This window comes from Sus scrofa, chromosome 16 (genome assembly GCF_000003025.6).
Source record: "Sus scrofa isolate TJ Tabasco breed Duroc chromosome 16, Sscrofa11.1, whole genome shotgun sequence".
Classification (NCBI taxonomy): Eukaryota; Metazoa; Chordata; class Mammalia; order Artiodactyla; family Suidae; genus Sus; species Sus scrofa.
The window spans coordinates 44,212,655-44,227,110 of record NC_010458.4 but is presented as its reverse complement, the minus strand read 5'-3'; the positions used below and the strand labels follow the sequence as shown (position 1 = coordinate 44,227,110).

General features: G+C 41.1%; 2 protein-coding genes and 1 pseudogene across 9 annotated transcripts in view; 1 reads left to right on the top strand and 2 right to left on the bottom strand.

Moving 5' to 3' along the window:
• NLN (neurolysin) overlaps positions 1–1,405 on the bottom strand; it is a 107,918-nt gene extending 106,513 nt beyond the window's left edge. For 2 of the 5 annotated variants that reach the window (XM_021076576.1, XM_005672492.3), the window contains exon 1: positions 907–1,075. In XM_021076576.1, the coding sequence (XP_020932235.1) occupies positions 907–1,070 (164 nt within the window). In that variant the 5' untranslated portion in view covers positions 1,071–1,075. 5 annotated transcript variants of the gene reach the window in all.
• The window catches only part of SGTB (small glutamine rich tetratricopeptide repeat containing beta), a 41,361-nt gene continuing 28,119 nt past the window's right edge, over positions 1,215–14,456 (top strand). Inside the window, exons 1-3 of one of the 4 annotated variants that reach the window (XM_003134011.5) lie at positions 1,215–1,695; positions 2,851–2,972; positions 12,154–12,257. In XM_003134011.5, coding sequence (XP_003134059.1) covers positions 2,873–2,972; positions 12,154–12,257 — 204 coding nt within the window. In that variant the 5' untranslated portion in view covers positions 1,215–1,695; positions 2,851–2,872. Of the gene's footprint in view, positions 1,696–1,865; positions 2,731–2,850; positions 2,973–12,153; positions 12,258–14,456 lie in introns of those variants that run through there. The other 3 variants (XM_005672495.3, XM_013984820.2, XM_021076782.1) reach the window with 3 other exon arrangements.
• LOC100513443 lies at positions 5,405–6,193 on the bottom strand (annotated as a pseudogene).

The following is a 14,456-nucleotide window of genomic DNA, read 5'->3' as shown; positions in this document are numbered from 1 at the left end:
TCATTTCTAATATGGTACACTTGGAAAATATAACACACACCACAGAAGCTCCTACGTCCTCAGTAATTTTTGACCAGTAAAGGAGCCCTGAGACTAAAGAGTTTAAGAACTGCCTTATATAAAATTTATTCTTTCTTTTCACACCTGTGTCATATAAAGATATGTATTTCTTCATTTGTTGGTACAGCTTCTTTTGACAGCTATACCACTTGCAGCCTCCAGACTAAAAGGACAGCCTGAAATATGGTCAAAATCATCACATTAACTCTTTATGATTACTAGTGTCCCTGGATGCCCCAAACTATGAGGACTGAACAGTACAAAGCTCCACACAGATGAGTGGCAAGGTGCAATAGCAAACTGTTAAAAAGCTTACATGCTCAGCGATATGGTCCAAAGTAGTTTTATAAGGATCTAGCAAGAAACACACTTTTCCCTATTTCTGTTGGATTTTCAGGTCAAGGCCAGATTTGGAAATGGGGGTGGTAGTGGCATTGTTTTTGAAAACCACTCCATCCAGTGCATCCGTGCAAAGAATTTAATTCTCACACCATCTTGCAGAGGGGGTGTGGCTAGGGCGCTAGGAAGCAATCCAAAACAGCAGCTGTGGCTGCCCCAAACCGTGTCCAAACAATCATTTCCTCCATTTTGGGCCAAGCCAATTTGCCCCGGCAAGAGGCCGAATGTTTTATGAGGAGTAAGTTAAATAAAAAGGAAATTAGAAGCATGGACAGATATAAGCAGCAAAACCCTAGAGGTTTCATCCCATGTGGATGTTAAACGATTTATATGCTAACGATGGGCATGAAGGGTAAAGGAGAATTGTTACTCGAGTCAACAGCTGTAAGCACTTTCAACGATAGGTCTGCAGTTCTGATGGGGGTGAAAGTCAAATAATTTTCTTACCCCGACCGTCTTTCTGAATTCGTTTTGGGCCGGGCTTGCGACCAGTCTCCCTGCTTGCAGCTGAGGCAGTCCCAAACAAAGGGGAATGGATGCCCTCCCAAGGGAGCAGAGGAAGAAAAGGTGGCCCCAAGTTCCCGCGCCAGGTGTCCGTCGGGGTAGACCATGTGGGCTGTAGAAAGGGAGGGTTCCAGGAGCGTCACAGGGGTGCTGTCGGTAAAGGCTGGGCCGGTACGCCTGGCTCGAACCGGGCGGAAGACCCCGCCCCGCCCACGGTCAAGGTTAAACCGCGCTCAGGAAGTACCTGTGGAGGCGTCTCGCAGCCGAAAGGCACCGGACGATCATGGGAGCGCCGAGAGGCGACGGCGGCTCCGGGCGCGCTGTCCTCTGGTTTGGGGGTGGGGTATGCGGGGCGCTGGCAAGCCTTGCGGCGGCCTAGCAAAGGAGGCAACAGCGGCGGCTGCGGCCCGCTCTGCCCGCGCCTTCCCACGTGCGGCAGTCCCACGCCGGCGCCCACTTCAGGCCCGCCCAGGCCCCGCCCAGGCCTGAACCCCGCCCCGTGCCTCTAGCACCGCCCGGGGGGCGGTTCTGTCAAGACCCGGCGTCTGGGAGCGGAGAGCACAGCCGGGTGGGCTGAGGGGCGGCGGCGGCGGCCTGGGAGCCGGGGAAGTTTGTGCCACCGTGGGCAGTGCTGCGATTCGTGGCCAGACTCAAGCCCGAGGACCAGGGGGCAGGCGGACCGGCTTACAGACCCCCGGGGCCCGTTGCCACCGTCTCGCGTCCTCTTGCCTGGTAAGGGGCTTCTCTCTGGGAAGGGTGCGTCTCCCGCCGCCCCAGACCCGGCCTGCACCGCGCACCCGCAGCAAACCTTGTCAGGGCCAAGGCGAGGCCCGGGTACCGAAGGGAGGGAGAAGGAGGTCTATGTGCTCTGGGGACAGGAAGGGAGAGAAGCCTGGAGGAGGTTGGACTTCTCCATTTCCCTTCTGCATCCCCTCACTCCCCCCCCCACCCCATTCTTTTTTCAACCTTCTGCTCTGGGGCCTTATTTAGTGCTTTCAACCCCATGGCCTGGAGGCTGGGCTTGTCTTTAAAATAAGCACACAAATAATAAGCATCCTAGCGGTGGGTACCACACCCTGGCTTTGAATTAGGGAACATGGGGAGCAGATAGATAATGCGCTTTAGTGGAAATAAGCCATTAATGCCGGCTGGCCCTGCGCCACTGTTTGGATGCGATAGTATTCCATGTGAATGAACATGACCGGGAGCTTCCACTTTGTCCACGAGAGCACAGCTACTGCAGAGAGCATCTCTGGGATTGTAGTATCCATCGACCTAATGATTTTCTGACATGTCTGTTGACGAAATAGAAATACCATTTTTATTACAAATGACACTCAATGGTTGAACAACCTTTCAGTAATATATTTGCATGTCACATAACTGTCTCCTCCTATAAAAGTAGGTGGAGTGTAAATTATGCATACATTTTAAAAAGTCTCATGAAATAGAGGAAGATGCTCAGCGTGGATCAGCTTCTGAGTCAGCAGTATGAAATCTCCTTCAACTTGGTACTAAAGCCTTTTGGGGATTTCTTCATCTCTATCTCTATACCCCTATCCTTTTCTGGATCTGTACCATATGTATAGTTAAGTTATAGCTGTTCAGTGAGAATCTACGCTTATGTTGTACAAATTTTGAGAAAAATTTTATTTTTGCAAGTTTTAACATAACCTAATATTACTGAGGGTAAATGAAACAATGTCATATATTACCATATTGATATTTTGTGCTCTGTTGATTCTTTGAAAAGAGAAAGAAATGAGGGTAATACAGGTTTTTGTTTTTGCTTTTTACTTTTAATCTAATTTGATGACCCTTGCAATTAATAATCTTCACCGATTCTTTGAAATTACTTAGTTCAGTGTTTTTCTTTTTCTTATCAAGGAAAAGTGTTTAAGCTTTTAAAATGTCATCCATTAAGCACCTAGTTTATGCAGTTATTCGTTTCTTACGGGAACAAAGTCAGATGGATGCTTATACTTCAGATGAGCAGGAAAGTTTGGAAGGTAAGCACCTCTTCTCTATGTTCTTTTGTGTTGTAATTGTAAATAAAGACAAAATAGCTATAAGCTTGACTTTATGACCTGTTATGTCAAAATCAGAATATTTTGTTGATTTTTCAAGGAAAGAGAACTTACAATAAGGTTATGGGTGTTTTCATTCTCTGAGGCTTGTTTTAATTTTTTCAGTTAACAAGCTGAGAGGACTGTCATTTATTTATTGAACAACTATTATGTGTCAGAACTATGCTATTCATATTATAGGGAATTTTTTCCTCCACAGTAACCGTTAAGTTAGCATTATACCTATTTAATGGATAAGTAAATGAAACTAGATAAAATAACATAATATAGCTAATATGTGACAAACTGAGGTTTAAAGCCTGGTTCTTATTCTGAAGATCCTTTTGTCTCTTGCTAATAGGGAAGCATCCAGTTTAGAATCAGTGTGTGAAAACTCCTTAGTCATTATAAAAGCACTAGGTAAAAGTCTAGTAATTATGTCACTGTTAAGCTCTGACACTTCCTTTTGGGGGACTTGGAATGAGAGGATTTCACCCTTGCTTTAGATAAGCTTTAAATATTAGATTCAGTAATCTGTAAAGTTGAGCAGAACTTAGATGATAGCATCATGTGTTTCCTTGACACCATATTTTCCGCTTCATGTTTATGCATTAGAAAATTTAAATTCAGTATAACCATAACAAGATAGAATTCTGCAGATGGGCTTGTGGAGGTTCAATGAGCCCAGCCAGCTTCCTTGTGGCCTAGAGACTTAATTATTGCAGTGAGACAGTGCATTTGGGAGAAATTAATAAATTACAATACAATTTGAATTTCCCATCTTGAAGCTCTTTCTCCTGTAAAGGGAACACATCTATTAATTTCAACAAGGACTTCCCTTGCGAATATACTTTTAGGAAGTAGGGATGAAATTGGGCATTTGCTCTAAATCTGCTTGCAGTCTGGTGAGATGATGTCCTTCCAGGTGGCAGTGAGAGAAGCAGGTGATACACAGTAGGAGAACACTGCAATCAGTCCATTTAATATTAAGGTCTTTTTTGCTCCTTGATGGTTAGACTGTGTGAAGATAAAGGTGATTCACTATTTAAGGAAAATGTTGATTTCGGTTGCTCTGTAGCAAACAGATAGATGGAATCACTTATTAAAATATGTTTGTTTTTCCATCAAAGGCAACACAGTACTTTTAAGGGCCAGAAAGAAAGTTGAGAGTTTTTTAAAAAACCAAGATGTTATGTTCTATTTTTAGGATGGTATTCAGCCAAAAATATGTGCCTTCAGCTGTGTGTTATATATGGCAGTCAGAAATGGTGCCAGTTGTTTTTGACCCATCCCTATTTTCGACTCCGTGGGTCTAATTTAATTGAATTATGAAACCATATGGAAATATCTGCCCACTTTCTAGACATTTAAAAAAGCCCTAGGAGAGGAGCCTAAGTTCTAACACAAGCTTTACCACTGTGGCGAAGCTGGTACATTGTCAGCTTTGAGCCTTGTCATCAGATTATGTCACCCACCCCTTCTAACTGTTGTCATCGGCTGACATATGCTTCATGTTTTGACTGTCGTGGCTCCTGCTCATTCTCTAGCACTACTCCTGTCTTACTTCTTGGCAACTGCAATACCCTCTTAGTCGATTCTTCTAGTTCTCTCTGCACTCAGTTCCTTGACCTCTCCTCTAGTGATCTCAGCCACTCACCTGCTTGGTTATACCCTCAACTAGTGGTTCTCAATTCTGGGTAATTGAGTAATATCTGGAGATATTTTTGATTGTTACAACTGGGGAGTGGAGGGTGGCGCTGGTATTCCTGACATCTAGTTGGCAGAGGCCGGGGATGCTGCTAAAGATACTACAATGCGTAGGATGGTCCCCAACAATAAAGAATTGTCTAGTCCAAAATGTCAGTAGTTCTTGAGGATGAGAAACTCTTCCCTAGATCTTGTCTTTATCCTCCGTCTTAAACATTTCACTTTCTGACAGTACTGCTTGTCTTCCAACTTACTACCTCTAAAATCCCCATGCCAATTCTTTGACCCTACTAGTACCTCCAAGCTGTTGATCCCTTACCTTTTCACACCCCTCTTCTTAAAGCTTAAATGCCATGGTTGATCATTATAATCATGCTGTTGTTTACCTCTCTCTTCCTTGCAAAACCCAACCTTGTTTAAATTCAGCTCTCCACCTACTCCACATGACCATGTATAGATGGAACAAAGCACACAACTTTGCTATCTAGTCTCACTTAGGGTTCATGACCATGAGCCTCAAGTGGCCCTTTAATGCTGCCTTCTGTTCCAAGTTCATTCATGTTTTTGCTCTCCTAGATGACCACTTAAAACCCCAAACCTCATTCCTTTCCTGTACCCACTTTTCATTGGTGACCTTGCTTGTTACTCCACCAAGAAAACTGAAGTAATAAGTAAACAACTTCCACAGACTTCCTCTCCCCATCTACCCACACAGCAGCATCTGTACTCACAGCCTGTCTGTTTCCATGTACTACAGACTAAATATTTGTGTCCTCATAGAATTCATATGTGGAAACCTAATGCCCAATATGATGGTATTATGGGATGGGGTCCTCATGATTGGGATTAGTGCCCTTATAAAAGAAACACTAGAGAGCTCCTTCTGCTTTGTGAAGACACAGAAAGAAGGTACCTTCTTTGAACTGAAAAGCAGGTCCTTACCAGACATTGAATCTTCTGGCACCTTGATCTTGAACTTCCCAGCCTCCAGGACTATGAGAAATAAATTTCCTTTGTCTATAAGCCACCCCATCTATGATATTCTGTGGTAGAAGCCCAGATGGACTAAAACACCATAGATGAACTACTCATTGTCCTTTCTATTTTTTTTCTGAAATTGAACGAAAAATATCTTTATATAAACTATTAATAGATACATAAACACAATATGGTTTTTAAAATGAAATCATGATACCTAGCCTTCATAAAGTACACAAATCAAAAGCTATACAACTCGACAGCAAATCCAAATCCAAATGAAGATATTCCTCTGAATTTCATGTTTCATCAAGCATCAAAAACCACCAGTCTTGTAGTTCTTTTCTTGTACATTATTCTGTACATTCTCTGCATTGGATGGGATGCCTTGATTTTATTTCATTTTCTGTGTGACATTCTCCACAGATATATATCATTGGTTGCTGTTTTGGGGGTTGAACATCCTTCTATGTGTCCATTTTTTTCCCCTCCAATCCCAAACTGCCAAACCCGTATCCACACAACACAGAGAAATTTCCCTACGTTCCCAAACAGATTCCAATTTGCTGCTGTCTCGTTGTCCTGTCTAAATGGAACTCCTCTATTGGCAGACCAGATTCCATTCTGTTTCACCTACTCCAGGCTCTCACGCTAGTTATTTCACCCTCTTTGTCTTATATCAGCAGATTTTCAATCTCTACGAGATCATTTCCATCAGAATATAAACTTTTCATTACTTCTCCATTCTTAAAAAATCAAAGACAATAATTAATTACTCTTGCCATACTACTACTCACGCTTTCCCTCACTGAAATATTGTCTACATTTTTGGTTCTCCCTTCTGGAAAATTCTTTGAAAGGAGTGTCCGTACTTGATTTCTGCAGTTCCTCTCCATCTATTCTTTCTTAAACCCTCTCCAGATAGGCCATTGCCTCCATCTCTCCACTCATACTGTTCCAATCAAAGTCATCATTGATTTCTGTGTTATGTAGTTCAATGGTCAGTTTTCAGTCTTCATCCAGTTTATTAGCTGCCTCTGATAAAGTGAATGATTGCCTCCTCACCCGCTTCCCCAAGCTATACCTTATTCACGTGGCTTCCAGGATACCTCATACTCTCAAAACAAGTTTTTTTTTTTTTTTTTCCTTCTGATTATTTGCACTTTCTCTGTCTTCTTTGCTGGCTCCTCTTCTTCTCCCTTACCTGGAATACCCAGGCTCCAGCGCTTGATCTTCTTCTCTTCATTATCTACACTACTTTTTCGGTAATACAGTTCTGCTTCTTGGCCTTAAATATCCTTTATTTATATGCTGGTATCTCTCAAGTGTATCCCCTCAGCCCAGACCTTTCTTCTGAACTCCAGACTTCTATATCCAACTGCCTACTAGCTATCACCACTTGTATGTCTAAGAGACATCTCAAGCTGAACATTTCCAAAACTGAACTCCTGATCCTCCCACCCAAAATCTGTTCTCTTCCACAACTTCCCTATATCAGTGGATGGCATCTCTAGCTTTTCAGTTCCAAAAGTTTTGTTATTCATTCTGGACGCTTCCCTCTCTTTAGACTCTTCATCTAATTGTTCCATAAATCCTGTAAGCTGTACTTTCAAAATATATCTTGACATTTTCCCATCTCCACTGATATTACCCTGGGATAGCACCAACTATTTTTCATCTGTCCAACTGTGGTAGCCTTTAACAGGTCTCTCTGCTTATATCCTTGCTGTTTCATTGACTGTTCCTAACACAGCCTCCAGTGATCCTCTAAAACAGAATATATGTCAGACTCCATCATTTTCCCACTCAAAATCCTGCTGTGTCTCTTCATGTTACTTAGTCGTTGCTTAAAGGATCTATATAGTTTGGACTTCTGTGATGTATTGTTTGCAGACACCTCCTTTTTCTCACTAGGCTTTAGTCAACTTAATTTCCTTACTCTGAATGCACTACCTTTCTCTTTCCTGAGGGCTTTTGCTCCAGTTATTTTCTTGGCATAGAATGTTCTTCCCCCAGGTAACAGTAATATTCCCATCTCCTTCGAGTCCTCTTTTCTGGGTACTCCATTAAATCTGTAGCCTGCTTTCCTGCCCTGCTCCCCACAGAGCATCCCATCCTCTTCGCCCTGTTCTACTTTTTAAGTTTCTTGTTTACAGTGTATCTCTCCATCCCCCATGAGAATGCAGCCTAAAAAGGTTAGGAATCTTTTCTGTTTTATTCACTGTAATATACAAAACATCTAGAAAAGCGCCTGACGCATGATAGGTGCTCAATCAATATTTGCTCACTTGAATTGATGAATTGAAATCAAGTGATCCTGGGCATCTTACTTAGTTGGTCTGTATTTTTGTGTGTGTGTGTGTGTGTGTTTTTGCCACTTCTTGGGCAGCTCCTGCAGCATATGGGCGGTTCCCAGGCTAGGGGTCTATTTGGAGCTGTAGCTGCCAGCCTACACCAGAGCCACAGCAACGCGGGATCCAAGCCGCGTCTGTGACCCACACCAAAGCTCACGGCAACGCCGGATCATTAACCCACTGAGCAAGGCCAGGGATCCAACCCGCAACCTCATGGTTCCTAGTCGGATTCGTTAACCACTGAGCCACGACGGGAACTCCCTGGTCTGTATCTTAATTGCTAAGTCTGTTAGGTGGAGCTCCCTGCCTCCTATCCATCTAATAGCTTTGTCAAGAGAATCAGAAATGGTTATGGCAGGTATATAGCATATAGAAGCTTTAATAGAAAGTGCTATACAGATGGGATATGGTATTATTGTGTAGAATTCTTTGTCCTTCTCATTAGCACCAAACAGACTATTATTGTTTGGTATTAAAGTGGAACAAAATTGTATACAGAATTTCTTTAGATTTCTAGGACTTATTCCTAAGTATAACCTCCTGAAAGAAGGATCACATGTAATAATCCCAGTTTCATAAATGAGAATCTTGAGGTAGAAATAAGATAATTATTGTACCCAAGTTATTTGATTTGTTTTCTGAATTAATAATGATAATGAGAGTCCTGAGTTTCAAGGCTGTGGGGGCTTTTCTCACTAAACCATATGTCTCTCTAAATACGTGTTAGTGTTGAAAACTAAACATTTTGGCAGCAAGTTTACTTATCAAAACAATTGTGTTTGCTTAGCGTGGAATCTAAAATAGTCAAATGCATAGAAGCAGAGAACATAATGGTGGTTGCCAGGGACTGAGGTAAGAGGAAATAGGGAGGTAATGGTCAAAGGGTAGAAAGTCTCAGTTACGCAAAATAAATAAGTTCTGGAGACAATACTGTTTAGCTAACTGGGTTGTGTACTTAAAATGTGGTAAGAGGGTAGATCTTATGTGAAGTGTTCTTAACACACACACACACACACACACACACATACCCCAATAAAGGGGACAAGAGGAAACTTTGGGAGGTGATAGATATGTTTGTGTCTGTGGCCTTGATGGCGGTGACAGTTTTATGTGTGTATACTTAGTCTCAAGCTCATCAAGTTGTGTCTGTTAAATATGTGCAGCTTCTTACATGTCACTCATGCTTCAGTGAAGTGGCTTAAAAACAAATGAATGATTGTGTTTAAAACAAAACAGCCACGTCCTTTAGTGGTACTTGATTGTGTCTAGAATGTGCCAGATCAATGTACTAAGGTTAGTTCCAGCAGAGGTAAAGGAGCTGGACTGGATTGCCTCAACAAGATAGACCATAAAAAAACTCTCAGATTTTTATGTGGCCTTTTCACCTGTTATTGTTTAGCGCTGAAGTTCCATACTCTGGTTCTGGTTAAGGCCTTGGTTGGGTTCTTTTCATCTTTCATGAGTTTGTAGATTAATGTTTTTGGGAGAATAAGTGCTCTCTACCACAAATTTTATTTTTGTTTTATTTTCTCTGAAATTAAACTGTTATTTCCACTGTAAACAGTGAAGTAAATTAAACTTATTGAGCATCTACTATTTCCCAGACTTGGCTAAAGTGTCCTCAAGGAGATGATCTAATATGGGAGACAGATATTTAAGAGCATATAGTGTAATATGTATGATAAGTACAATAATAGAAACATGGGGAGTTCCCACCATGGCTCAGTGGTTAATGAACCCAGCTAGTATCCATGAGGATGTGGGTTCCACCCCTGGCCTTGCTCAGTGGGTTAAGGATCCAGTGTTGCTATGAACTGTAATGTAGGTTGCAGATGTGGTTCAGATCCTGAGTTGCTATGGCTGTGGTGTTGGCAGCTATAGCTCTGATTCCACCCCTAGCCTGAGAACTTCCATATGCTGCGGATGCAGCCCTAAAAAGACGAAAAAGAAGAAGAAACATGGACCACCTAACTACATGGTACAGTAAAAGAAATGATCAATCTGATCAGGGAGGAAGAAGGATGCTGATCAAAAACAAATATATACATACATACCTACATTCCTCTACTATCATTAATAATACTTTATTTTAAATTATGTCTTCATAGCAATGAGAGCCATTTTTTTTGTGGCCCATTGTATCTAGTGCAAGTACCACTGAAGTACAGGAACAACTACTCGGCAGAGATAGAAAGGGAGAGAAAGGAATGGGTTAACAGTGGATTGTTTTCTATCTAAAAGACACTTTGCCTTTTGGTAGTTAGTAACTGAGTCGCTTTTCAACTCAGGATAAGAATCAGCCTCCATTCCCCTCAGTGAGTACTTGGAGAAAGGACAGGATATACCTTTCACTGTCACTGTCCCAGTCTCCTTGTTTGTCTAGGTCATTTAAGTAGGAAACCATCTGGCTTTTTGCTTTGATTTTCTCCCTCAGCTTCCCTTTCTAATCCATTCTCAGCATTCTTACCAGACTTTTAGTTCTAAGCACAAATCCAGATATGTTATTCTCCTTCACTAAAATCTTCAATGGCTTTCCATTTGTCCATGTGCATGAAGTCTATATCCTTTAAAAATATTTAAGATGTCTTGTCATCCAACCACAGACTTCTTTCTAGCGTATCTCCCAGCTTGTCTTTCTATCCAGTCTGTACCCTTGCCGTAATGGTTTACTTGTCATACTCCACAGTAGATGAGGCACTTATTACCTCTTAAGATGCCATATATTTTAAAAAGTTTTATTGAAGTATAGTTGATGCAAGTAAAGCGTTGTGTTAATTTCTGCTGTATAGAAAGTGACTCAGCTATACATGTATATTCTTTTTCATATTCTTTTCCATTATGGTTTATCACAGGATATTGAATGTAGTTCCCTGTGATATACAGTAGGATCTTGTTGGTTACCCATCCTGTATATAATAGCTTGCATTTGCTAATCCCAAACTCTCAATCTTTCCCTTCTCCACCCATCTCCTTGGCACTTTCAAGTCTGTTCTCTATCTCCTTGAGTCTGTTTTTGTTTTGTAGATATATTGATTTGTGTCATATTTTAGATTCCAAATATAAGCAATATCATATAGTATTTGTCTTTCTTTTTCTGACTTACTTTACTTAGTATGATAATCTCTAGGTCCATCCATGTCACTGCAAACAGCATTATTTCATTCTTTTTAATGGCTGAGATTATCTATCTATCTATCTATCTATCCACACACATACCGCATCTTCTTTACCCATTCATCTGTCAGTGGACACTTAGATTGTTTCCATGTCTTGAGTATTGTAAATAGTGCTACTATTTACAATAGGGACATAGGGATGAACGTGCCATGTATTTTACTTATTGTGTTTGTTTATTAAGTGTAAGCTTCATCATGTGGATCCTGATTTTTGTGTTAGGTTGACTGTCGTATATCTAACACCTTAGAGCAGCATCTTGCATATAGTAGGTACTTGGTAAATTTGCATGCCTGAATGAATTTTTAAAAGTCAAACTATCTTCACTTAAGTAAGTGCACCAGGATTAATATTTAGTGCTCCTTAAATTCCAGAGACTGTTTATCTTATTATTTTTAATCAGGTTGAGAATTCTATTTCTCACGTTAAAAAAAAAGATAATTTTGAAAAGTTTTATTCAAGAAGTTCCCTTGTGGCTCAGTGGGTTAAACTTCTGGTATTGTGATTGCTATGGCACTGGTTATAGTTGTGGCATGGGTTCGGTCCCCAGCCCAGGACCTTCCCCATGCTGAGAGTGCAGCCCAAAAAAGTTTTATTCAAGATATTGATAATGGGGAATATGTTGTTATTGACTTGCTTTAACAAGAATATGATGTAATACATATAATAAGAAATTATATTCTAGGTAACATTTTTCTTTAAGTGAGAAATAAGAAACCAAGCTGTCTTCCTTCAATAGCTGGTCTATAAACAGAAATCTCTACGCAGCTGAACCATTTAGTTTTCCTTATGTTCTGTGATCATAAATGCTGAATTATCACAGATTGCAGAGTGCAGATTTATACCAGAAAAAAAGGTTGTTTCCTTTTTTAGGTTGCTAATTTTTTTTCACTATTAAAATTTATTTCAAGTTGCAATTCAGTGCTTGGAGACAGTTTTTAAAGTCAGCCCAGAAGATACACATCTAGCAGTTTCACAGCCTTTGACAGAAATGTTCACAAATTCCTTCTGTAAGGTAAGCTGTCATCATTTTCTCATCATTATATGATTATCTAAGTATGACTGCAATATAATGTTGGATTGTCAGTATTTGAGGGGCCAGGCTTTAAGTAACCAACTTCTTCCTGGGTATAAGATAGTTGGTACACATAGATATGATTTGGGGCCTAAAAAATAAAATTTTTTTGTCTTTTGTCTTTTTAGGGCCGCACCTGTGGCATGTGGTGGTTCCCAGGCTAGGGGTCAAATCGGAGCTGTAGCCGCTAGCCACAGCCACAGCACAGCAATGTGGGATCCAAGCAGCGTCTGCAACCTACACCACAGCTCACAGCATAAAAGATAGTTTTTTTGTTTTTTTTTTTTTTTTTTGTCTTTTGTCTTTTTGTTGTTGTTGTTGCTGCTATTTCTTGGGCCGCTCCCACGGCATATGGAGGTTCCCAGGCTAGGGGTCCAATCGGAGCTGTAGCCACTGGCCTACGCCAGAGCCACAGCAACGCGGGATCCGAGCCGCGTCTGCAACCTACACCACAGCTCACGGCAACGCCGGATCGCTAACCCACTTAGCAAGGGCAGGGACCGAACCCGCAACCTCATGGTTCCTAGTCGGATTCGTTAACCACTGCGCCACGACGGGAACTCCAAAGATAGTTTTTTAATATGCTTTAGATTTTCATGTTGGTAACTCTTTTCATCCTCTCACCTTTTATATTATTAATATATCTTAGTTGACTTTTTAAGTCCCCTACAGTATCTGGGTGTTTTTAGATTTCTGACATCTGAATTGATATTCCCAGAAAACATGAAATGTGTGTTAAAATAAAAATTGTAATGTTCAGGAAGAAACCATATAGAAATTCAATCATCAGGAATTGCATCATCATTTTGAAGGAGATTTTTATCAAATTTAGCCATTAATGGGTCTCTTTAAACAGGGAAAGTTTCAGGGTCAGTTGTGCAAAATCAAGACTGAAACCTGTGTTCTGATCCCTGTTTCAGAAGACTGTTTACGTGGTCTCTGGTTTCTGGCCTTTTCAGGAAATATGGACTTGAAGATCGAAAAATATGGAGTTCCCATCATGGCTCAGGGGAAATGAATCTGACTAGTGTCCATGAGGATGCATGTTTGATCCCCGGCCTTGCTTAGTGGGTTAAGGATCCAGCGTTGTCATGAGCTATTGTGTAGGTCGCAGATGTGGCTCGGATCTGGCGCTACTGTGGCTGTGGCATAGGCTAGCAGCTACAGCTCCAATTCAACCCCTGGCCTGGGAACCTCCATATGCTTGGGTGTGACCCTGAAAAGACAACAAACAAACAAACAAAAAACCAAAAAAACCCCCCCAAAACCAAAAAACCTTCAGGTTAATGAGTCTAGGGTCCCGGGAGGACTCCCATATGGTCTTTCATTACTTTTTGGTGCCATGTGAATTCCTTTTATTATTTTAGCACTCTGTATTTAAGCTTCAGTGCAGAATGAAGGACTCGGGAGAAGAGCTGAAACACGTTGTGTATCTCCTTCAGCCTGGCAGGCATGTTGCTAAGAATATCACACAGTCTGTTTCTAGAACTGATTGGGAAGAGATTCTTAGAGATGCAATGAAGATGATAATTTCACAGTAAACTGCCCTCTCCTTTTATACTTGGAAAAAGGATAATACAGTCAGACATTATTCATCCCATGGATGAATTCTAATTGTCAGACAAGATATAAGAGGTTAGTGTCACCTCTCTGTGGTCCTTATCAGGAAATTCTCCTTTTCTTCTTCTCTTGGTTTCTGTGGTTCTTTTATTGTCTGAGCTTGTGGCCTCCTTAGGGAGCCCTGTGTAGGAGGCTAGATATGGCTGGATCTGGCCAAAGCTTTCTTTACCCCTGGATGCCTGAGATAGCACTTGCATTTACTCACTCTTTAGCTCCTTCACCACTGACTAGGGCTGAAGAGAACAGAACTTTTTTTTCCTCCCAGGAAGCTCAGAGTGACTTTTACATTGTTAGAATACGGCTCTCGCTCTCTCTCTATTTCACTCTGTTTGTATTTAATTGTAAAAATTGGTTGCTTACTGTTTTTAAAATATGGTTTCTTAAAACTGGCTCCATACTATATCTACATATTGTTACATGTGGTATCAATCCTTTAATAGTTCTATTTAACAGCTATGCCTTCAATACATATGTGTCTGTTAGCAGACTAGGGCTGAGAAAGTCTAAAACTTGTTTGAA